This window comes from Hemitrygon akajei, chromosome 5, assembly GCF_048418815.1.
Source record: "Hemitrygon akajei chromosome 5, sHemAka1.3, whole genome shotgun sequence".
NCBI lineage: Eukaryota > Metazoa > Chordata > Chondrichthyes > Myliobatiformes > Dasyatidae > Hemitrygon > Hemitrygon akajei.
Genome location: NC_133128.1, coordinates 38,343,398 through 38,366,404, shown reverse-complemented (window position 1 = coordinate 38,366,404; position 23,007 = coordinate 38,343,398). Strand labels below are relative to the sequence as shown.

The following is a 23,007-nucleotide window of genomic DNA, read 5'->3' as shown; positions in this document are numbered from 1 at the left end:
TAAGGAAAAACTTCTTCTCCCAGAGAGTTGTGGGGGTCTGGAATGCACTGCCTCGGAAGGTAGTGGAGGCCAATTCTCTGGATGCTTTCAAGAAGGAGCTAGATAGGTATCTTATGGATAGGGGAATCAAGGGATATGGGGACAAGGCAGGAACCGGGTATTGATAGTAGATGATCAGCCATGATCTCAAAATGGCGGTGCAGGCTTGAAGGGCCGAATGGTCTACTTCTGCACCTATTGTCTATTGTCTATTAATGTCGACATGTTCCAACATATCGGCCTGTGCTCATAAATGTTAAAGCTCCTCTCCCTGGTGAATGCTGAAGCAAAGTATTCATTAAGGACCTTCCCTACCTCATCCAACTCCAGGTACGTGTTTCCTTTTTTATCTCTGATTTGACACCACTGTCAGTCTGGTCATCCCGCTGTTCTTAAAAGAATGCTTTGGGGGTTTTCTTAATCCTACTCACAATGGCTTTCACAGGTCCCCTTCTACCTCTTCTAAGTCCCTCTTAAGTTCCATCCTGGCCACCTTGCAACTCTCAAGAGACTTGTCTGATCATCCTCAATAAATACTTCTCTTCGGTATTCACCAATGAGAGGGAATTTGATGATGGTGAGGACAATATGAGTGAGGTTGATGTTCTGGAGCATGTTGATATTAAGGGAGAGGAGGTGTTGGAGTTGTTAAAATACATTAGGATGGATAAGTCCCCGGGGCCTGATGGAATATTCCCCAGGCTGCTCCACGAGGCGAGGGAAGAGATTGCTGAGCCTCTGGCTAGGATCTTTATGTCCTCGTTGTCCACAGGAATAGTACCAGAGGATTGGAGGGAGGCAAATGTTGTCCCCTTGTTTAAAAAAGGTAGTAGGGATAGTCCGGGTAATTATAGACCAGTGAGCCTTATGTCTGTGGTGGGAAAACTGTTGGAAAAGATTCTTAGAGATAGGATCTATGGGCATTTAGAGAATCATGGTCTGATCAGGGACAGTCAGCATGGCTTTGTGAAGGGCAGATCGTGTCTAAAAAGCCTGATAGAGTTCTTTGAGGAGGTGACCAGGCATATAGATGAGGGTAGTGCAGTGGATGTGATCTACATGGATTTTAGTAAGGCATTTGACAAGGTTCCACATGGTAGGCTTATTCAGAGAGTCAGAAGGCATGGGATCCAGGGAAGTTTGGCCAGGTGGATTCAGAATTGGCTTGCCTGCAGAAGGCAGAGGGAGTACATTCAGATTGGAAGGTTGTGACTAGTGGTGTCCCACAAGTGTCTGTTCTGGGACCTCTACTTTTCGTGATTTTTATTAACGACCTGGATGTGTGGGTAGAAGGGTGGGTTGGCAAGTTTGCAGATGACACAAAGGTTGGTGGTGTTGCAGATAGTGTAGAGGATTGTCGAATGTTGCAGAGAGACATTGATAGGATGCAGGAGTGGGCTGAGAAGTGGCAGATGAGTTCAACCCAGAGAAGTGTGAGGTGGTACACTTTGGAAGGACAAACTCTAAGGCAGAATACAAAGTAAATGGCAGGATACTTGGTAGTGTGGAGGAGCAGAGCAATCTGGGGGTACATGTCCACAGATCCCTGAAAGTTGTCTTACAGGTATTTAGGGTAGTTAAGAAAGTTTATGGGGTGTTAGCTTTCATAAGTCGAGGGACAGAGTTTAAGAGACGCGATGTAATGATGCAGCTCTATAAAACTCTAGTTAGGCCACACTTGGAGTACTGTGTCCAGCTCTGGTCACCTCACTATAGGAAGGATGTGGAAGCATTGGAAAGGGTACAGAGGAGATTTACCAGGATGCTGCCTGGTTTAGAGAGTATGGATTATGATCAGAGATTAAGGGAGCTAGGGCTTTACTCTTTGGAGAGAAGGAGGATGAGAGGAGACATGATAGAGGTGTACAAGATATTAAGAGGAATAGACAGAGTGGACAGCCAGCGCCTCTTCCCCAGGGCACCACTGCTCAGTACAAGAAGACATGGTTTTAAATTAAGGGGAGGGAAGTTCAAGGGGGATATTAGAGGAAGGTTTTTCACTCAAAGAGTGGTTGGTGCATGGAATGCACTGCCTGAGTCAGTGGTGGAGGAAGACACACTAGTGAAGTTTAAGAGACTACTAGACAGGTATATGGAGGAATTTAAGGTGGGGGGGTTATATGGGAGGCAGGGTTTGAGGGTCGGCACAACATTGTGGGCCGAAGGGCCTGTAATGTGCTGTACTATTCTATGTTCTATTGCTTCTTAAAGTATTCCTACTTCTGGCTCTTGAGCAGATGTTCCACTTCTTCTCTTAACAACCATGGTTTTCTATCCTACCATTGTTTTTCTGCCTCAATGGGACAAACTTATCTTGAAACCCATGCAAGTACTCCTTAAACAACCTCTACATTTCTGTTGTACATTTCGCTGAGAACATCTGTTCCCAATTTATGACTCCCTTTTCCCACCAAAGTTGTTGGTAACAATATGTACCACGACATCTAGCTGCTCGGCCTCCCCCTTAGGAATGCTGTGAGCTTGATCTGAGATGTCCCTGACCTTGGTATCTGGAAGGCACCTTACCATCTAGGAGTCTCTTTCACATCCGCAGAATCTCCTGTCTGAACTAACTACTGAATCCCCTTCAAATGCTCTCCTATTTTTCCTCTTCCCTTCTGAGCTGCAGAGCCAGACTCAGTGCTAGAGACCTGGTTACTGCAGATATCCCCAAATAGGTCATTCACATAACAGTATCCAAAGCTTATGATTAGGGGAATGGCCACAAGGATACTTTGCACTGTCTGCCTATTCCTGTTTCTTCTCATGATGGCTCCCCAGCTACCTGCCTCCTGCATCCCTGCAGCTCCTGTCTATCAGTTTCTCATTCTCCTGAATGAGCCAAATGTCATCAAGCTTCAGTTCCCGTTCCCTAATATGGTCTGCAAGGAGCAAATCCAGCTGTACTTCTCGCCAATGTGGTAATCAGGGATACTAGAAGTCTCCCTGAATTCCCACGTAATGCCAAAGGAGCACAGCATTGCCCTAGGATCCATTCTTGCTGCTCTTCCCATGCAAAAATAAACAGACAAAAGGAAAAACTTGCCTGAAACCTCACCCCCTCTCTGCTTTCCTCTTGAGCCAAAGCCTCAGTTCCCCATTCTAACACTGTCTACTCTTACAATGGCTGCTCCTCTTAAACCTAATTTATTTTTATTGGTCCTTGCCAAGTGCCCAATTGCTCAATCAATTTAAAACAGAACAGAAAGTCCTGACAGGCACCACGATTTAAATCTCCCACATCTCATGACAAGCTACGGCTCCTGCCATCCAAAATACAAATTATTTAAACTAACCTGGCACGAATTCTATCATAAACTGAAACCACTGGCGCATAGTAGAATCTCCAAACATGTGGACCCTTTTCCCACGAAGACAGTTGATGATACTTGCTGGAGTTTTGAAATGCCGAATGTTACAGCTTGTCGATGACCACAGGTCCTGAAAATAAAATCCTGATGGGGGAAGCATAGGCTTGCCAGGAACACAATTTCCAAGATCTCTGCCTTAAAATCAAAGGAAAATGAATTAGGCACACATTTCAAAGTAATGTCTGTAGGTAAATGAGTACAGTACATTTCCAATTAAATAATCTTTGCTTTCTTGATAATGATGTTTTGTATCTGGCCACAGAACTCACATACAAAAAGTTGTATTCATAAAGTTGTTCTATAATTACATTTTTCAGAAAATCAAGAAAATGATGACCAAAAAGTTCATTAATTTTACAAAATTTGTGCATCAAATAAATTAAATCCTACGAAGTAAATGATGGCGAGGAAAAATTGGAAACCCTAATACATATATTTTCTTCTTCTAGATTGGCTGTGTATATTATAGACCAGTGTTTCCCAAAGTGGGTGATATCACATCCCCTTGGGGGGGCAAGTTGGAAGTTTCCAAGGGGGCCATGGGTGGCATCTGGTAGCAAGGGGGCAGCTGGGGAACTGCAGGCTTAATTTAAGAAATTAATTATAAACATATGATTCTCAGTGCCTCATAATTGATTACAATGATCACGTAATTACCTCATCTCTTGCTAACCCACTGTTCCTTAGATTTGCTCGAAGGACATAGAACATAGAAATGTACAGCACATTACAGGCCCTTTGGCCCACAATGTTGTGCCAACCATATAAACTTTTCTAGAAACTGCCTCAAATTTCCCTAGCTCATAGCCTTCTCTTTTTCTAAGCACCACATACCTATCTAAGAGGCTCTTAAGAGACACTATTGTATCCGCTTCCACCACTGCCGCCGGCAGTGCATTCCACATACTTATCACTCTGTGTGTGAGAAACTTATCCCTGACATCCCCTTGGTACCTTCTTCCAAGCACCTTTAAACTATAGCCCCTCATATTAGCTATTTCAGCCCTGGGAAACAGCCTCTGGCTCTCCACATGATCAATGTTCCTCATCATCTTATACACCTCTATCAGGTCACCACTCATCCTGTGTCACTCCAAGGAGAAAAGGCCAAGTACACTCAACCTATTCTCATAAGGTACCCCCTCAAAACCTGGCAACATCCTTGTAAATCTCCTCTGCACTCTCTCTATAGTATCCACATCCTTCCTGTAGTGAGGTGACCAGAACTGAGCACAGTTCTCCAAGTGTGTTATACTTATTGAAAAGTAATGTGACACTTCTGTATTTGGTATACCATGAGAAATATGGACTGAAGAAATTGCGTTATTCCCAGTTCAGCCTGAGCACTATTGCCATTCACTACAGTGTTAGCTAGCACAATTCCCGTACTCAAATCACACAGTGACATGATCCTTGTGAAATAGGATATGGCATTCAAGGGGGTAAATGTCAGAATCTGCCCTTTCAAATGGTCTTGACCACATTTCTCTAGCCCATGGCCCAAATGAGATTTCACTGTCCCACTTTCTGTACCTTCAAGCAGAGAGAGACAGGTTTTACCTGAGCTATTATGACTTTCCCCATTATTGATTGCAGTGCTTAAGGTTGGACTTAAACAATAGGTAATGGACTGTGGTCATTAATGCATAATGAAAATGGCAGAAGCAGATCAAATGAAAAAGTGTAGACAGTATAGTGTGGAGTCTCTGAAATACGGTTTATGTAGCATCAAGCAACCTAAAGCAGCTGATGCGTCTGTTGTGTGAAAAAGATTTCTTGAATGAAGCAATGAAATCATCCAGGCTCCTTGAACATTTGAAGAGAATACATTCTGCTAGAGCAAACAAACTTGGTGTATTTTTATTCATTACATGAAAGCTATCAGGAAAGGAAAACACTTCAAAGCACGTTTGCCAGCAATTCACCACAAAACAGTTATGGTTTGCGTGCTTCATACACCATTTCATTGCTAAATCTGGAAGGTGCCATACAGTTGGAGAAGAACTGATTCTGTCAGCAGTAAGGGAGGTTTTGAGTATGGCTTTGCATAAGTCATCAGGCCAATTAATTAAGAACATTCTGCTCAGTCATAATAGATGAATGTCTGAGAATGTGGAAGACATATTGTGCAATATACTGAGGACAATAGAACTTGCTCTGCACTTGGTTGAGCCAGGCAATGAACCTTTGCTTCATGAAAGATGAAGGCATTGTTCAAAAGTTGTTATTTGCAGGAGAACTAGAAACCAATATGGGGGGCGGGGAGTCAATATTTTGGGTTGTTGAGCAGTTTTTCTAAGAGAAGGACGCTTCACTCACCAACACTCTTGCTTGTGCAACAGTCAGGGCACCAGCAATGACAGGACGCCACTATGTGGTTATTACTTTCTTGAGAAAAGCTATACCTACTGTACTTTCCATTCACTGTGTAATTCACAGGCACCATCTTGTCATCAAAAGAAAAACCCAAGTGATCAGCTGCAGAAGTCATTAGATAGTGTTATCACAGCAAAAAAAAAAAACATGAAGTCCCATGCTCTCAATTTTGACTATTTCGGGAGCTTTGTATTGAGAATGTTGATCAGTTTCAATGCTTGCTGTTGCACACAGAAGTCAGATAGCACTCAAAAGGAAACTGCCCAAGATGCTTTTATATGCTTTTTGAAACTGCAATAAAAGTCTTTTCAGACCTGTCATAGTTGTCAAGTAAAGTCAAGTTTATTGTCATTTAACTATATTCATGTCTATAAATATATAACCATATAATGCATATCAAAAGGAGACAATGTTTCTCCAAACCAGGGTGTAGAGCACAATAGTACACATAACACATGATAACTTATGAAGGTGAGGGTTAAATCTGCAGATGAATCACACAAAAATATCAACTAAAGTGCGTTAATATTAAATAATGTAAGGAACGGAACAGATTAAGCAGTAACACTTCGAATATGTTGCTGCAGGGAGATCAGAAGCCTAATGGCCTGGGGGAAGAAACTGTTTCTTACCCTAACTGTTCTTGTTCTTATGCATCATAGTCTCCTGCCTGGTTGTAGAAAGCCAAAGAGGATGGTGGGTGGAAGGGTGGGTCCTTAATAATATCAATATGCTGCCACACCTGATAAATATCCCCACTGGATGGTAGGGAGACCCCTGTGATCCTCTCAGCCATTATCACAGACCTTTGCAGGGACTTCTGGTCTGATGCTTGACTGCTCCCATACCAGATAGAGATGCAACTTGTCAGGATGCTGTCAAAGATGCTCCTCTAAAACTCAGTAAAGATGGGAGGCGGGAGCCTTGCGTGAATCAGTCTTCTTAGGAAGTGGAGGTGCTGCTGTGCCTTCTTGTTCAGGGAGGTGATATTAAGGGACCTGGTGTGGACACCCGTGATGTAAACTTCCTGGAACGGTGCACTTAACTCTCTTTCTGGAAGGCCATGTATTCGCAGAGGGGGATTGTTTGTCCTGAAGTCTACAATAATTTCTTTTGTCCTTTCCACATTCAGGCTTGGGTTGTTCTTCTCACACCAACCCACCAGCCACTCCTCTTCCTCCCTATGCTCTGTCTCATCATCATTCTCGATAAGGCCAACCACTGTTGTAGTTGTATCATCCATAAACTCGATGACACGGTTTGAGCTGAACCCTGCGACGCAGTCATGTGTCAGCAGTGTGAATAGCAACGGGCTGAGCACACAACCTTGGGGAGCGCCAGTGCTCAACGTAATGGGACAAGAGATGTTACTGCCCACATGGACTGACTATGGCCTTACTGTTAAGAAGTCCAGTATTGAATTGTAGAAGGAGATGTTGAGACCCAGTGAGGACAGTTTCCCCACCAGTTTCTGGGATATGATGGTGTTGAGTGCTGAACTGAAGACTATAGCCAGCAGTCTAGCATTTGAAGCCCCATTTTCCAGGTGGAACAGGACAGAGTGGAAGGCAGGAGCTATTGCATCATCAGTGGATTGGCTTGAACAATAAGCAAACTGGAGAGGGTCCCGTGTAGTCAGGAGAAAGGCTTTAATGTACTCCATGACCAGCAGGTCAAAGCATTTCATAATGGTTGATGTTAATGCCACAGGATGATGCTCATTTAGGCAGGTTACTGTTGCCTTCTTTGGCACTGGAATGATGGTTTCTGCCTTGAAAACCAAGGGGACAATGGATTGTTTCAGAGAGATGCTGAATATATCCATCAGCAGGGCTCTACAGTCTTTCAGATCCCTACTTGGTATATTATTGGACCCCACAGCTTTGCAAAGTTTAATGAAATCAATCTTCAATTGCAAGGAAATGATTGGTCATCAACATTGGCCATCATGACCTTTTCCAATTTCTGAGCTTCTCTGAGTTGGAAGAGAAAGAAAGAATACCAGATGATGACCATCTGAGTGAGCTGTATAAAGGCATGTCAGAGAGATTTCAGGGTCTTCTCTCAACCAAAATTTCGGATTGCATAATAAATCCACTCCTGAACACTTTTAATGATGAATTAACAAGAAGGACGGAAGAATAACTGGTCTTACTGCAAAATGTCGTTGAGGTCCTGGTGAGTTGAAAGGGCAGGCAGCAAACAATACTTGGTGAGGTAAGTGCTGAAACATCTGGATTTCCTGATAACTGGATAGCCGATTATAGGAGTTTCATGTTTAATTCTGTAAACTGTTGCTCGCATGCTCACTCTCAGCACGCCATGAGGGAGCATTTTCGACTTCCCTTTTCAAATCAGAATCAGAATCAGAATCAGACTTTAATCGCCAAGTACCTATGCACATACAAGGAATTTATATGATTACCACCGTCATTCCTGAGTCCGCAGATGCTGCTGTTGTGTCGCTTACTTGACCTCTTGCATCGGGCCAATACCATCATCAGTTAAAAATTGTTTAACTGTTGTCCTTCTGTTGTTTCTTCTTTTTCCCCAAAATCAGCAGTTTATTTTTTGTTATGTAGTATCTGTGAAATCAAACTTAATAGTCACCGTTTGTCAGGAATGAAGATGAATCTGGTATGCGTCAAGTATATCTATCATCCCATCAATGAAACTTGGTATACTTTCACTGAGTTGATGAATGAGAGAGATGGCTTTTGTCTTGTCCATCTAGCATTTACATTGGCATACGTTACCCTCAACAGTTGACAGTTACCCCATTTTATTCACAGGCTTTGTGGATAGCTGAAACTGTAGAAGGAGCAGATGTCGGAACTCCTCAGCAGGTCATTGATCAAAGCCTTCTACATGATCCACTGAGGATTTCTAGCATCTACTGCTTTTATTTTAAATATTCAACATCTTTACTACTTTGCTTTTGTTATTTGATGATGTGTTGGACCTGGTTTTGCTGGTCAAGATCTTTACAATTACTGACATCTTATTTGATGAAAAGAGTATTTTAAGAGAATCAAGGCCTTGAATACCATCTTCAAAATGATAAAATAGACCAAACTGCAGAAATTCCAAATTTTGTCATAAATCTCACATAGTACAGACACAGCAGGTGGTTTAGATGAGTGGCTTAGTATTAATCACATGGATATAAAATGCATTTATGGAGTAAATTATGGAGTAAATTTTATTTGCTCATCATACCTAAACACTATTCAGACTAATATCTATATCCTTTCTAATATATGAGACTATATTATTAGCTATAGAAAAATGTGGATTTTTCTTACCTCTTTGAGCTGTAGCCTTTACTTTTATGTATCCCAGTCCTTTGGGTAATATGGGCACTTTGATGTTGATTTTACTGAAAATGTAATATATCCTTGAATAATTAAGCCATGATTCCTTCATATGATAATGACAAAGTTATCAAATTGTGAAAACACCTGAAGCTTGAATTTTCACAAGCGTTCTTCCGATTACCCACTGTAATTTAGCTGAAATGTTATTGTTTTATTTCTGCAATTCCTGCAGAAAGTCACAATTAGTGAGAGGGCTGGCAACAATAAAAAATTAAATGTTCTAATTTCTTAAGATCTGCCTGCAGGACTCAACTCACTCACAACATATGTTAAAGCTACTAAAATATACAGATACCATTGACCATTCACCCCCTGTCCCATACTTCCACAGGCTCTGCAGCACCCAGGTACCAGGAAAATGACTACTGATCCCCATTTTGCTGTGGTCACGCAGTAACTAAAATGCTCCCACATACATAGCCTTTGTTGCCATGCGACTGGAATTTTCTTTTATATAATGTGCTGCGCTGTTTCCAGGCTGTGTAAAATAAATAACTAACTAAATAAATAAATCAATAAACAGATAGATAAATCAATCAATCAATCAATCCTGCTCAGAGCAATGACTGGTATATGCAACTGAAAAAAAATTTGAAGGGTTTGTTGAAAATGACATACAATCCTAGACTCACATCTGCAAACACAGAATACCCAGTCTGCTACCCTCACTTTAGAATTCACTGAAGCTTTCCCCCCTTGCTGTGCAGCTCAGTGAGCTATGATGCTCTGGGTAACACTTCTCTGTCAGTATTCAGAACAAAGTACATATCAAATGTTCTGGAGGTCTCCTGGGTGACCTGCCTGTTCTTGTATAGCATCTGGACACCTACTCTTTTCTTTGCCTGGGTTCCCTTGGGCTCAGGGGTGACACCTCCTGCAATATGCTTTTCAGCTGATTGGTTGAAATGAGACAAGTCATTGTTTAAGCTCAGAATATCTTTGACCGGAATCCACTGTATCTCCAAATCAGCATGTCGTGTGATCAGGACTTGGTGCTGTTCCCATGTAAGTATTTCTCTTTCCTTTCTTGGCACTAGAAGCAGGTTTGACATATATTGCTGAAACTGCCTCGGGTATTTTGTTAATAATAGACACTATAGACAGTGTAGCCTGTTGATGAAGGTTCATGCTACTTACAGTTGTTGACATTCAAGTGAATCATTCTGTTCTGAATGGTGTTAAGTTTCTTATTTCATCATGTTCTTGAACTATGCTCTGTATCTGTTTGAAAGGTTTTGGGGTTTCAACAGATGGCTCACTTGCCAAAGATACACTTAGAGCCATGCTAACTATTTGTATGGTCCAAGTCAGTTTCTCTTGAAGAGCAAGGTCTAGTGTATAGTTAGGGGTTGGTGACAATGCCTTTAATTGCCATGGGTAGGCAAAATCACTCTTGATGAAGATGGTCACTGTCTGGCATTCTTGCAGTATAAACATTATCATTTATCAGCCCTGTGGAAGAATATCTGTAATCCTGAATTCTTTATGAATTTGTAACTTTTGTAAAATGTAATGTGAAGAAGCTGGAATCTAAGAAATCCCAGATACTTTGCTGGTTTGCATGGAGAAACTTACAAGTGTGTTTGTGTTATATGGGAGGAAACTATTTTCTTTGATAACAGGCAATTTGTTTTATGGCAGAGGGAATGTTTTGACAACAGGGGAAATCAGCCTCTGAAGGTCATATCTGAGAACGAAATAAGGATGAAGATAAGAGGAATGTAATGTTATGGAATGGAGCAACCTAAAATAAAAACTATAGAAGTGCTTTGGTTGAAACAGGAAGATTGGGGAAATTGGGGGCAGCTGCTTAATTGGACCAAAATAGACTGGTCCTGATATGCCCCAATTAACCGGAACCTATTGAATTTCCACGTCAGTATATTGTGTGATCAGGAAGTGGGGCTGCACCCATGCAGGAGCAGAATTAGGTCATTTGGCCCATCGAGTCTGCTCTGCCATCCCATCATGGCTGATTTATTATTCCTATGAACCCCATACCCTTTAACCTTCTCCCTGTTAACCTTTGATCACCTAATCTACCTCCATTTTAAATATACCCAATGACTCAGCCTCCATAGTTGTCTGTGGCAATGAATTCCCCAGATTAACAGATGTGTGGACCAAGGATATGATGAAGTCTGGAACTGTGTGGTCCTGGACAAACTCAAAATGGATATTGATTAATTGGTTAAAGATAAATTTCTGCTAATTTTCAACACTTGTTGCTGATGATTGTATGTAAACTGATAGACTGGTGATTAGTTCAATTGGATTTGTTCTTTTAGTAAATGTATTAGCACAGCTTTCTGCTGTGTCAGCTATATCCTAGGTATTGTACTGCACTGGAAAGTCTTGGCTAGAAATGTACCTAGTTCTGGAGTGCAGGTCTTTGACACTACAACTTTCAGTTTGTCAGGTGCCATGGTCCTGTGGCCAGTTATCTCAATCGTTTCCTGATCTCAAATGAATTGAAGTGGCTTGATTGGTCTCTGCATTAGCATGGATCTCTAAAGGAAATGATTTAGCTATTTTGGCTGAATATGACTGAGTGATTCAGCCTTGTCTTCAGCAAGCACATGCTGTGCTCCATCATCATTTAGGAGCAAAAGGGTGGTTATCAATGATTTGGCTGAGGGAGCCAAATGTCTTTTTTTTCCAAGTTTGCTCAGGATGTAAAACCAGGTGAAAGTGTGAATGGGGAGGAGTAACTAAAACGTACAGAGTTCTTATAGGATCAAGAAGGTGGGTGCTGATTGGTTGTGCCCTCTGAGGGAGGAGTCTAAAACCATTGGTCACAATCTGGCACATTTACAACCCCTGCTCCTAAATCACGTCATCATGTTAACACTCTAGTTTCTAATCCACAGTAATTTCTGTGCCTTTACAGCTTTCAGTTCAACACAGAAGAGCACTTGTACCATCATCTGAAAGAAAGTTGTAGGCAGTAGTCTAAAGGTGGTTTCCCTGCCCATGCTTGACTTAGTGGCATGTGACTTAATGGATTTGGTATAAATTCCCTGGTCAGCTCCCACTGACATGCTCAGTCCTTTCTTATTGGTCTTTCCTGCTAAGAAGACAGAATATACCTACATGGTTATGATGGCGGAATCTGGCACAGAATCTCCAAGCTTAATTATGCTTGACAATTTTGTGGAACAGTTCTCCCAACATAAATGTTTGTCGTCAGATATTAAAGAGAGGTACTCTGCACAGTCAACTTGGTTGTTGAGTCCTTGGTAGACGCTAGTTGGTGAATTTGGCTTAATTATTTTGCAGTTATGGTACAACTTTGTTGAGTCGTTTAGAGTCCATTACATTGCTGAGTCTGAAGATCAGGATGGAGATGGATGGTTGCATTCTGCAAAAAAAGTTTATTGGTCAACTAGTTCAGCTTTTGCAAAATAGGTTTTATTGATGACTCTGTTTAAAAGTCCAGATTAATATTAGCTTCTAGAGTAAGGTTTAAATTTGCAGCTCTCAGTTATTAGTCCAGGATTTCTGGATCACCAGTTGTGTAATTTAACTGCTGATCCATTGTAATTTAGTGCATCCTAGAGTTCCGGTACTGTCCTCTGTGTGCACTTTATGGGCCTTAAGTGCTCTGACATACCCCTATTATTAGATTCACTCACTTGACAGATGAAAGGAAAATCACTTAACTGGCAGCTTACTTTCTTGTGCTGATCGCAACCAACTGAACACTGCCAATCTTTTCCTCCCTTAAGTCCTGTCTAACTCCTTTATCCATCCTTCCCCAACAGCCTCCTTTCACCTGTGGGGTGCTGCTTATTTTGGTAATGTACTATAACTCTTCCTTTTGCTGAATCTAATTCCTCCACTCACCAGCATCCTGCATTTTGCTCTCTGTAAACGAGCTCCATGGAACTTAACTATGGACTTTTCCTCTTTCAGTTGAGGAAAGTATAACTCACAAAAGGACCTCACTTATCAGTATCAATCAAATCTAATCAGAGGCAGTGTAAGAAAAATGCAAATCATAAGTAAGAAAATCTTAAATGCCATGCCTTTGGAATAAGTGGCTCTCATTTTCTGTTATGAGGTGCTTCTTATAACCTCCCATTCCATGGTTGATGCGAGAAGAGCAAGGAAGGTTTGCTGGTTTGTAGCAGAACCAGGGCTCCCCAGTCCTGAGATCAGTGAAGTTGCAGAGTATTTTATTCTGAGGCAAGCACAGATTGCACACAGTGGTCTCTGAAATATTCATTAATTTAAAGGTACTTTGGAAATGTACTCGATCTGGTTGTTCCTCACGCAGCCGTTTTAGTACTTTGATCCCCTCACTAGGATGAACCAATGAAACAGACACTTGCACTTTCCCTGGCCAGAATAAGGTAAAATTGATGTGATAATTTCCATTTTGGTGATCTATAACTGTTCCTGCTGAACCGGCTTTCAACTCTGGAGTGTGGATCCGGGCTTGGAGATAGTCACCCCCGTATTGCTTCGGATTTCCTTCAAAATCGTACATACGCACCATCACCTGTAGCTGATCTCCAACATAGAAAGTCTTTCCAGAATTTAAAATAACAAAATATGCATGTGATGGGTCACTGCTTTTCTGAAAACGTACAGCAGGGTTGGGGGGCTTTGGCCATTCAATCACTTCCATCAGAGCTGTACCTTCTGATCTTTCCTCAGGGGTGAAATTCTGATTCAGATAGCCACATTGAAATAGTCTATTTGTCCAAGAAGTCCACTTGGTCTCTATTTTCTCCTTGTCTATAGGATAAGTCAGCAGATTTGCAGAATGTCCGTTACACTGTGAAGAGGAACAAATCTTTTATAAGAAAATTTACAACCCACTGTTTTCCAATTCATACGCTCTTCCTGTGAAGAGAAATGCAACAAATAATTGCTCATGGCATAAGTACACTCTCCAGAATTTTTGACATTGTTGTTGTAATTTGAATATGAGAATTTGGTGACTTTGATAGTTCATGGTAGCTTACTGCCACTTAGCTCTCCAAAGAGATTGTTGCAATATTCAATTCTAACCAGTGGAGTGGTAACCCATACAAAATAATCTGAGTAGCTGGTGTTTACCTTACACTCTCAATGTCACCACTGTCTCTTTTGTTTATGGATTCTTCTAGGACTTTTGGAGACACCAGTGAAAACCAACCCAAGGGCCAGCAGTGATCAAATGAACATAATATACCTTACCAAAAAGATGGTAGCATAGTATTTAACACTGAGGATGCTTTTGACATTTTATAATGAGCCTACCGCTGGTATCCAATGTGTGTCATATTAAATTTTGTAAAATTTTGGATGAATTACTGGACAATTTAGCTCCTTCTCATCTTGTAGCATGTCAGATCTGTTACTGGGTACCATTTGTGAAATGTCTGTACATAGTAAACACTGTAGACCTGTTAGTGTCTGTTCATAACTAAGTGTCTGTTGGTTACATTGAGAGCTCAGTTGATGGATTCTTTCTTGTGTCAACATTGAAACTAATTGTTTATGCGGGTAGACATTAATGCACTTCTGTAAGTCTGTGGAATGTTGTGTCCAAAGCATTTGGGGACTAATGGATGAAGAGTGACCATGACAGTGTCTAATTGATTTACAAGGATATACTGAACACTGTGTGCATGGATACATGTGTTGTTTTAATGAAACAAACCTGGCTGAGTTAATGGCATGAGGACAACAGATCAAAGAGTATATCTGTCTTGTGAAGCTGGTGAATACATTAGCTGCCATTCCCAGCTTTCTTGGACTGCAGCTAAGGGCTGGAAATTGCAGTCGGTGACTAGGACCCAGGGATGGTTTCACAAGTGAGTTGGAATTCAGAATTCTCCCGACTACAGCGACAATCAAGTGGTGACTAAGAATCATGAGCCCTGAAATCTTTGTGGAAATCTTTGTGACTTACTATGTAGCATTTTCCATGGTTTATTTGTGCTTTGGAAAGGACAGTGTCGAGGTTTATCCCCAGCAGTTGTGTAACAGAGGACTCTCTGATCTACAGGCTGTTCCCAGGGACGCACATGGAGACCAACATCCGGTGCTGCTGGCAGATTATCAACTCGGTGAAAGACACTCTTTGGTCGGCCCGAAACTTGATTGTCTACCAGAACATGGAGATGTCCATGGGGGAATGCTGCCGACGGGCACATTCTCGGCTGCAGGAGTACGTACTGAGGGACGCACTCAAACTTGGTGCAGCCACCGCAAGGGCCCGGTGGGGAAGGACCACAGTCTAGGGTTCTTCTCCGGTGGGAGTTGAGGGGTGGGGGGGGGGGGGGGCGGGGAGTATACCCCTGAACAAGTGTATGTAAATATGAAATAACAGAGTGCCACCTGGGTGGCAAAAGTGTGGGAATGTAAAGACTGTAATGGAAACATTTGTAAAGGACTGAGAGTCATTGAATGATTTATTGTACATAATTTTATTTTTGAATAAAGTATATTTTGTTTTTAAAAAAAATTGTGCTTTCTAGTATATGATAATAAATTAAGCTTAGATTGCTTTGCTGTGCTTGCATGTTTATTATCACCTCTCCTGGACATGTGAAAAGCTTGGGGTTGGTTAAAAGGGAGTGTTTACAGTGCCTCAAAAAAGTATTGGAAGATGAATGCTGCTGAACACAGAAAGATCCTGGATAAAAACCTTTTAGCCTTTGCCAGAAAGCTTAAACTTGGGAAGAAGTTTGTCTTTCAGCAAGACAACAACCTAAAACACACTGCCTGGTCAACCATGGAGTGGCTTCAAATTAAGAAAATTTAAATCCTGGAGTGGTCCAGCCAGAGTCTTGACCTTAACCCAATCGAACATCTCTGGCAAGACCTCAAGATTGCTGTCCACTGCCACTCCCCAACTAACCTGGTATTTCTTGAGTAATTTTACAAGGAGAAATGGGCAAATCTTGCTCCATGTTGTGCAAAGCTAATAGAGAATTATCCGAAACGCCCACTCTCTGTAATAGCTATGAAAGATGGTTAAGCCGAGTACTGAGCAAAGGGGAAAGGATACTTTTGAACTGCTGACATTTCAGGTTTTGAATTTTTAATGTTTCATGCTTTATAGTTTTCCTTGGTTTTTGGGCTATACTGTGAAAAAAAGAGCATGTGATTCCCAAATAAAATTTCAATCAATTTAGATCAAAATCCTCATTATAATACTGTACTCATTTATGTGAATGAAGGGTTGGAATTGAATACTTTTACAAAGTGTAAGAGGCAGTTAATGTGTAATTATCAGTGATTGGTCGAAGTCTAGTTGCCGTTATAGAAAAGAACTAGGGGAAGACTGCAAGTCTTCTCTGGTGAGAAACCTTGCTACGAGATTGTGTACGTCAATATTATGGGCATCTACTGTGGGGCGGTTCTATGCATTGAGGCTAGGTAGCCCAAATCAAGCTCCCCCCCCCCCAATGATAACTGTAATGGAAAATAACACATGGCCAGAAGTACAAATTGCTGCTCACTAATACTTGGGATGAGATATGCCCCTTAATTTCAATCCCCATTCCCATTCCAACATGTTGGTCTACGACCTCCTCTACTGCCACAAAGAGACTACTCTCAGGTTGGAGGAACAACACCTCATACTCTGTGTAGCCTCCAACCTGACAACATAAATGTGCATTTTCTAACTTCCTGTAATTTTGCCTCCCCCCTCTCTCTTCTTCCATTTCCCATTCTGGCTTCCCTCTTGCCCCTTCTCTTCTCTGTGGTGCCCCTCCACCCCTTTCTCCCACAGTTCACTTGCCTCTCCTATCCGATACCACCTTCTTCAGCCCTTTACATTTTCCACCTATCACCTCCCCGCTTCTCACTTCATACTCCCTTTCCTACCTACGTACCTTCCCCCTCACCTATATCCTTCTTGCTTGTACTCCTTCCCTTCCCCCCACCTTCCTATTCTGGCTTCTTCCCCCTTCCTTTCCAGTCCTGATGTAGGGTCTCAGCCCAAAATGTTGTCTCTTTACTCCATTCCACAGATGCAGTCTGGCCTGCTGAGTTCCTTCAGCATCATGAATGTGTTGCTCCTGATTTACCCTTCAATATATTTCACAATTATTTTCAAGGGTGGAACATGTTGCACAGCAGTTCTTTTAATTTCTTTTTACCAAAATGTCATACTCACTGACTAAAATAGAAAGTTGCAGATTTGTCCCCTTTTCCTGTTTCAACTTAAGCGTTTTAAGTACGGATGTGGTTAGAATTTGAGCTTCACATTGTGTTTATGGCATTTATATGCAACAAAATGTATGAGTAAGATAAAACAGGGAATCAGCAAAATAATAGGAAAATAAATCATTTGATCCAATTCCAGAAATGAGAAGTTATATAGAAATTAATTTGACCACCCAATAAATCAAATGTTAGGATCTAGAATGACTGTGTAAGAATCACCAGTTAGCTGAGCCTTCTTGTTGCATTAGAGTTTCATCAGAGCCATAAATTTTATCACTCTGAAGTCCCTCAAGTCTTTGATTCAGAATCCTTTTCATTCCTTACTGAAGCAAAGACAGATAGAGCCAATGATTTTCTGTAGCCCAGAATGATCATCATTTCACTTGATCAAGAAATGCACGCATGATAGCCTCTCAGTCTAGACTCTTTTGATCATGCTCCAGAGGCCAGCAAGGCATTCACTCACATCCAGAAAAAATAATGTTGTACTTTTCAAAATCATGCATGACAAATGTGGAGCAATGTTTCACATTTCTGAGTGGGTTAGTGTCAACCTCATTTTCCAGTAGGAATTACGTGTTTGCTTCCTACCATACTTTATTTTGGTTTAACACCTCCTGTTGATGTCTACTATTGTGCAATGCCCAAAACTCACCACAGAGATTTTGAGCCAAACTGCTAGCTAAACACTTACAGACCTCTTATAAATACTGATCGCTCAGAAACAGCACCATTTAAAAGGCCAATAACACTTAACTCTATAAGTATAACTGCACATCAATCTCCAGGCTGACAATGAACTTCCTTCAATGCTAACACTGCAGACAGAACCTTCTTTATAACTTCAAGTACTGTCCTGCTATCAAAGGTGACTTTGATTTGCAGATTTATTTAGAATCTCCACATATCTTCGTAGGTGACATGGAATTATATAACAGATGCCTCCTAGACACTGCAGGCACCTTAGACTATCAATTCACATCAGGCGTAGAAGGGTCTATTACATATTATTACCTACCAAATATTTATGAAAAGCCACACTCTTATCTAGACTTTTCAGGAAAACCATGCCTTTGCAAGCTAAACTTCCATAATGTAATGATCTCACAGTGGAGGTCAATTTCTAGTCTTCGGGTTATTTCAGAACACATCAACTGAAGGCATGCCACTCCTCTCAGCTTGTTGCTTAATGCTGCATTGGGGAAGTCAATGATGATGAGAGTTCCTGGGTATAGTAAGATCAGATATTAATCTAATGGGTGTGAGTGACTGCCTTTTGAAGCACAAGGTCAGGTAACCCCCCCCCCCCCATGCATTGTAGTATTTGGAACAAAAGTTATAGGTCAGTGCTAGTTAACTGCTTCAAATTCAGTCTGAGTTAAGAGGCAAGAGGATGTGACTGCAAGTGAGGCATGTAAAGGAATCCAAGAGGTAGTGTTGGAGGATCTTCAGACTTTGAGGTTGTCCAACTGGTCTGTGATTCTTGCTTCCTGTGTGGATGAGAGTGAGGGCTCTAGGATGACCAACCTAACCATGGCATGGTGCTTCAAGAGGGGCAGGGAACAGAAATGCAGTTGTAATTACATTGTCCTTGTAAAGCTTGGTTTGTGGACAAGAATAATGTTAGTAAGGGATTTGGAACATGCTGACCACCTGATGGCAAGATTTCCTAACTGAGAAAGTACTGGGGTGAAAATTTGTTCTCATTTAAAAGGAGCAAAGCATGCCTTTAGTCCAGGAATGTATCTGCATGCACATCATCAGAGACCAGGGTTATTTTTAACTCTGACGTGCTGATCAGATTGCCCACTATCACAATGTGAAGCCTTACACATAATTAACAGCCACTCAAACATGATGGAGGAAGCCAACTGCTGACAGCTGAAGATCAACTCAGAGTACATCATAAGCTCTTTGGAAAAGTGGAGAAGAAAACAATTTGTGTCCAAAGGAGCATAATCATCTGAGGCTTGCATTTTGAAGTGCATATCTGTCATTTACATCAACTACCATGTTTTAGTTGACTCAGTAGTTAATCAACCCTTGAGGAGCTGCACATTGCCAGTACCTTCATGTGTCCAATATTTAGAGTCAACGTTGAAAACATCATCAGAACCAGCAGTAAGGAAAGGGATCGCTGCTCTTCCATCTCTGGCCAACTTATATTTTCAAAACGTTTTTATCATAAAATCTCAACATTAACTGTGGAGAGAAAATATGAACAGATAAAGCAGATACTAAGTAAATCTGAACGGTGTCTGAGTACTTATCATGGAAAAAGGCCCTTCATTCATTCTGACCAAGATGCCCATCTGAGCTAGTCCCTCTTGGCAATATCCCTCTAATACTTTCCTATTCCTGTTCCTGTCCAAATGTCTTTTAAATGTTATTGTTCTTGCTTATCTACCTCCTCTGGCAGCTCATTCCATGTATGCACCAGCTTCTGCATAAAGATGTTACCTCAATGTCATATTCCTGCCTGTTCTTAGCAAGCTTGCTTATCAAAATTCTGCTTGAAAAGAGTACTTTTCAACTTACTCACCCTGTTAGATCCCTCATAAAATGCATGTTTCACTTGTTGAACACCCTTCGGAGTACATTGTGTATGTTTTTAATATTTTCATTTCAGATTAACTTGCAGGGAAATAATGTTTTGCTATTTCTGGTGCTCATTTTTTAAGGGTCAGGGTATTTTTGAACAGAACTCTTGAGCTCAGAAATGCAACCAGTTCACATTGGGAAACAATTGTTTACAACGTAACAATTTTTTGCTAAACAATCTTTTCCCAAATTTAACCCCTTCATAAATCGAGGGAATGGAAAGCCATGTCTTTGAGATACAGAAGGTGCAAGTAAAGCAATTCAAATTTAATTCAAAGCTAAGAGATTAGCACACTTTGATGCAAAAAAATGTAAGGTTACTTATCAACTATTTATTTGGAATAAACTGCATGTACAGTACCTCAAGTAGACAAAGACACATGATTAACAGGATTAATTGTGAATAAAATAAAGCTAGGAACACAGTTTTAGTAAATTAACAGGAAATTCTAGTGAATTCTTGGCTCCGTAGAGTAGTAGCTATTAGCAGGATGATCAGGCAGCAGGGAGATAAAGGGGAACTTTACAGGGCTGACTGATACTGGCAGTAAAAGTCTACAACTTTAACTGTTAGTGTAAGCAGCATATGTTGGTGAGGAAGAAGGCTCACAACCTTACCCCCACGAGGAGCAAGCACTCTATCTGGCTGCAAATGATGAGAGAAGCACTCATCAACCCACGTAAAGCTGCAAGGCCTGGTAATGTACTTGTTCGGGTACTATGCAGCCCATTTAACAGAGTTTCTAACAATCATCTTCAATATCTCTCAAAATGACCACCATTATCCTGGTGCCCAATGACTACTGTCCAGTGGCACTGACCTCAACAATAGTGAAATGCTTTGGAGTGGCTGGTTATTGATCACATTAAATCCCATCTTTCTGCTACATTGGACCTTTTCAGTTCACTTATTGCTGAAGTTGGTCCACTCATGATACCATAGCCTCTCCACCCCACTCCAAGCTGTCCTACCTGGAAAATAGTGCGTTATGTGAAACTCACCATTGGGTCTCAACGCCTCTCCCTGTAACTGGATCTAGGACTTCTTGACAGAAAGGCTACAGTCAGTCTGTGTTGGGTCCAACTTGAGTCTCAACGTGGACAAAACTAAAGGGATGATTGTGGACTTTAGGAAGGTACAGGCTGACCACTCCTCACTGCACATAAACGGCTCCTTCGCAGAGAGAGTTAGGAGTGTCAGGTTCCTGGGTGTGCACATAACAGACAATTTCACCTAGTCCCTCAACACCATCTCTTTGGTCAAGAAAGCGCTGCAGTGTCTCCACTTCCTGAGGAGACTGAGGTGAGCAAGGTTCCCCTTCCCCCCCACCCTAACCGATTTTTAACAGGCGCACCATCGAGAGGGTCCAGACCAGCTGCATAGGAATTGTAAGGCATCTGACCACAAGACCCTACAGAGGCTTGTAAGGATTACTGAGAGGATCACTGGGGTCTCTCTCCCACCCATCTTGGATATTTATCAGGAGCGCTGTGAATACAGGGCCCTTAGCATTGTCAATTATCCCTCGCATCCGACCAACAACCTCTTTGACCACCGCCCCCCACCCCCGTCATCAGGCAGGAGGTACAGTAGCATTAAGACAAGAAATGTCAGGATAGGAAACAGCTTCTTCCCCCTCCCACCACCCAGATATCATCACGTATGAAGCACCAGTAGCACTGTACTGTTTATTTTTGTCTGTTGTCATAAATGCACCTTATTATTTCTTAATTTATTTGTAGTAATATCAGTTTTGTGTGTTGTATATGTGAGTTATATGTACTGTGTTATGTCCCTTGGTCTGGGAGAATGTTGTTTCATTTGATGGTATACATGTGTACGGTTGAATGACAAACAACTGAACTTGAACTAATGAGCTCAAACTGACCCAAGCCACAAGCTATAGCCTAAAGATAACTATAGAAAATTATGTCTGGTTATCAACAACTCCATAGACCTCCACCCTCTTGTCTTCACCTATCACCTCTAGCTTGTCCCCTTTCCTCTCCTTCTATCGCATTATTCTGGCATCTTCCCCCTTCCTTTCCAGTCCTGAGGAAGGTTCCCAGCCTGAATCGGTGACTGGTTATTCATTTTTATAAATACAGCCAGACCTGCTGAGTTCCTCCAGCATGTTGTGTGTGTTGCTCTCAGAAGAAAGATTGCTGTTGTACACACAAGAAATACTGTAAGAGGGACTGCATACAGCAGACAGACACTGAAGCCTGCCACTATAAAAGGCTTCTCTCATTACCACATGCAGGGTAGAAGTAGTGTGGCTTGGGGAAGCAGATAAAAAATAATATAAGAATAATGAAAAGTTTGGAATGGGGAGCATTTGTTCACCAGAGCAAAGCACTTTCCCACATATGCTATTTAGACAGAGCTGGAAACCATGAAGCTTGCATGGATAGAGAAGGAAATCTTCCCCTTCAGTTCAAAGTTGAATGCCTAATAAATGAATAGTGAATCAGCATCATCTGTTGTTGCTGTCTTTAAAAGATTGACTTGTTAACCTCAGCCCAGCTCCATAATAAATAGCTCATTTCCTCATAATTATAAAGTGAAAAATGACCGCCTGTTGCATTCAGAAAGTATGTGCCCAACATATGTTTAGCTCTGTAAATTTGAAATTAATGTTATCTTGTAGTGGAATGCAATAGCAGTCATTTCTGCGATTTAGTGTGCCAATCCCGAGCTTTCTTTTCCCCTGATTTTCTTGATAATGCTTGGGTTTGCAATGGTGTTACATTTCAGTGGCAAAATGGACACCCAATCAAATCAATGATTCATACATCACTTTATTCTTGGGTTGACTACAAAAGGACTTACATCCTTACCCCAGGAGCTATCTCGATCTCTCTGTAGAGTAGTATTGGCAGAGGCAATACTGCAAACACAAGAGATTCTGCAAATGCTGGAAATCACACAAAATGCTGGAGGACCTCAGAAAGTCAGACAGTCTATGAACGGGAAAAGGTCTTGATGCTTTGGGCTGAGACCCTTCACCAGGACTGGAAAGGAAGGGGGCAGAAGCCAGAATAAGAAGGTGGGAGGGTGGCAGTTCCTC

General features: G+C 41.5%; 1 protein-coding gene and 1 long non-coding RNA gene across 2 annotated transcripts in view; one reads left to right on the top strand and one right to left on the bottom strand.

Annotated features, from left to right (window-relative positions):
* LOC140727649 (uncharacterized) overlaps positions 1 to 15,374 on the top strand; it is a 70,378-nt gene extending 55,004 nt beyond the window's left edge. The window contains exon 5 of the long non-coding RNA XR_012098888.1: positions 15,165 to 15,374. This is a non-coding gene — a long non-coding RNA (uncharacterized lncRNA). The remainder of the gene's footprint in view (positions 1 to 15,164) is intronic.
* The window catches only part of LOC140727647 (NXPE family member 3-like), a 29,642-nt gene that overhangs the window by 6,076 nt on the left and 559 nt on the right, over positions 1 to 23,007 (bottom strand). Inside the window, exons 2-5 of the mRNA XM_073045265.1 lie at positions 19,404 to 19,537; positions 13,192 to 13,946; positions 9,092 to 9,165; positions 3,336 to 3,545 (exon numbers count right to left, since the gene is read on the bottom strand). Coding sequence (XP_072901366.1) covers positions 3,336 to 3,545; positions 9,092 to 9,165; positions 13,192 to 13,946; positions 19,404 to 19,484 — 1,120 coding nt within the window. The 5' untranslated portion in view covers positions 19,485 to 19,537. The remainder of the gene's footprint in view (positions 1 to 3,335; positions 3,546 to 9,091; positions 9,166 to 13,191; positions 13,947 to 19,403; positions 19,538 to 23,007) is intronic.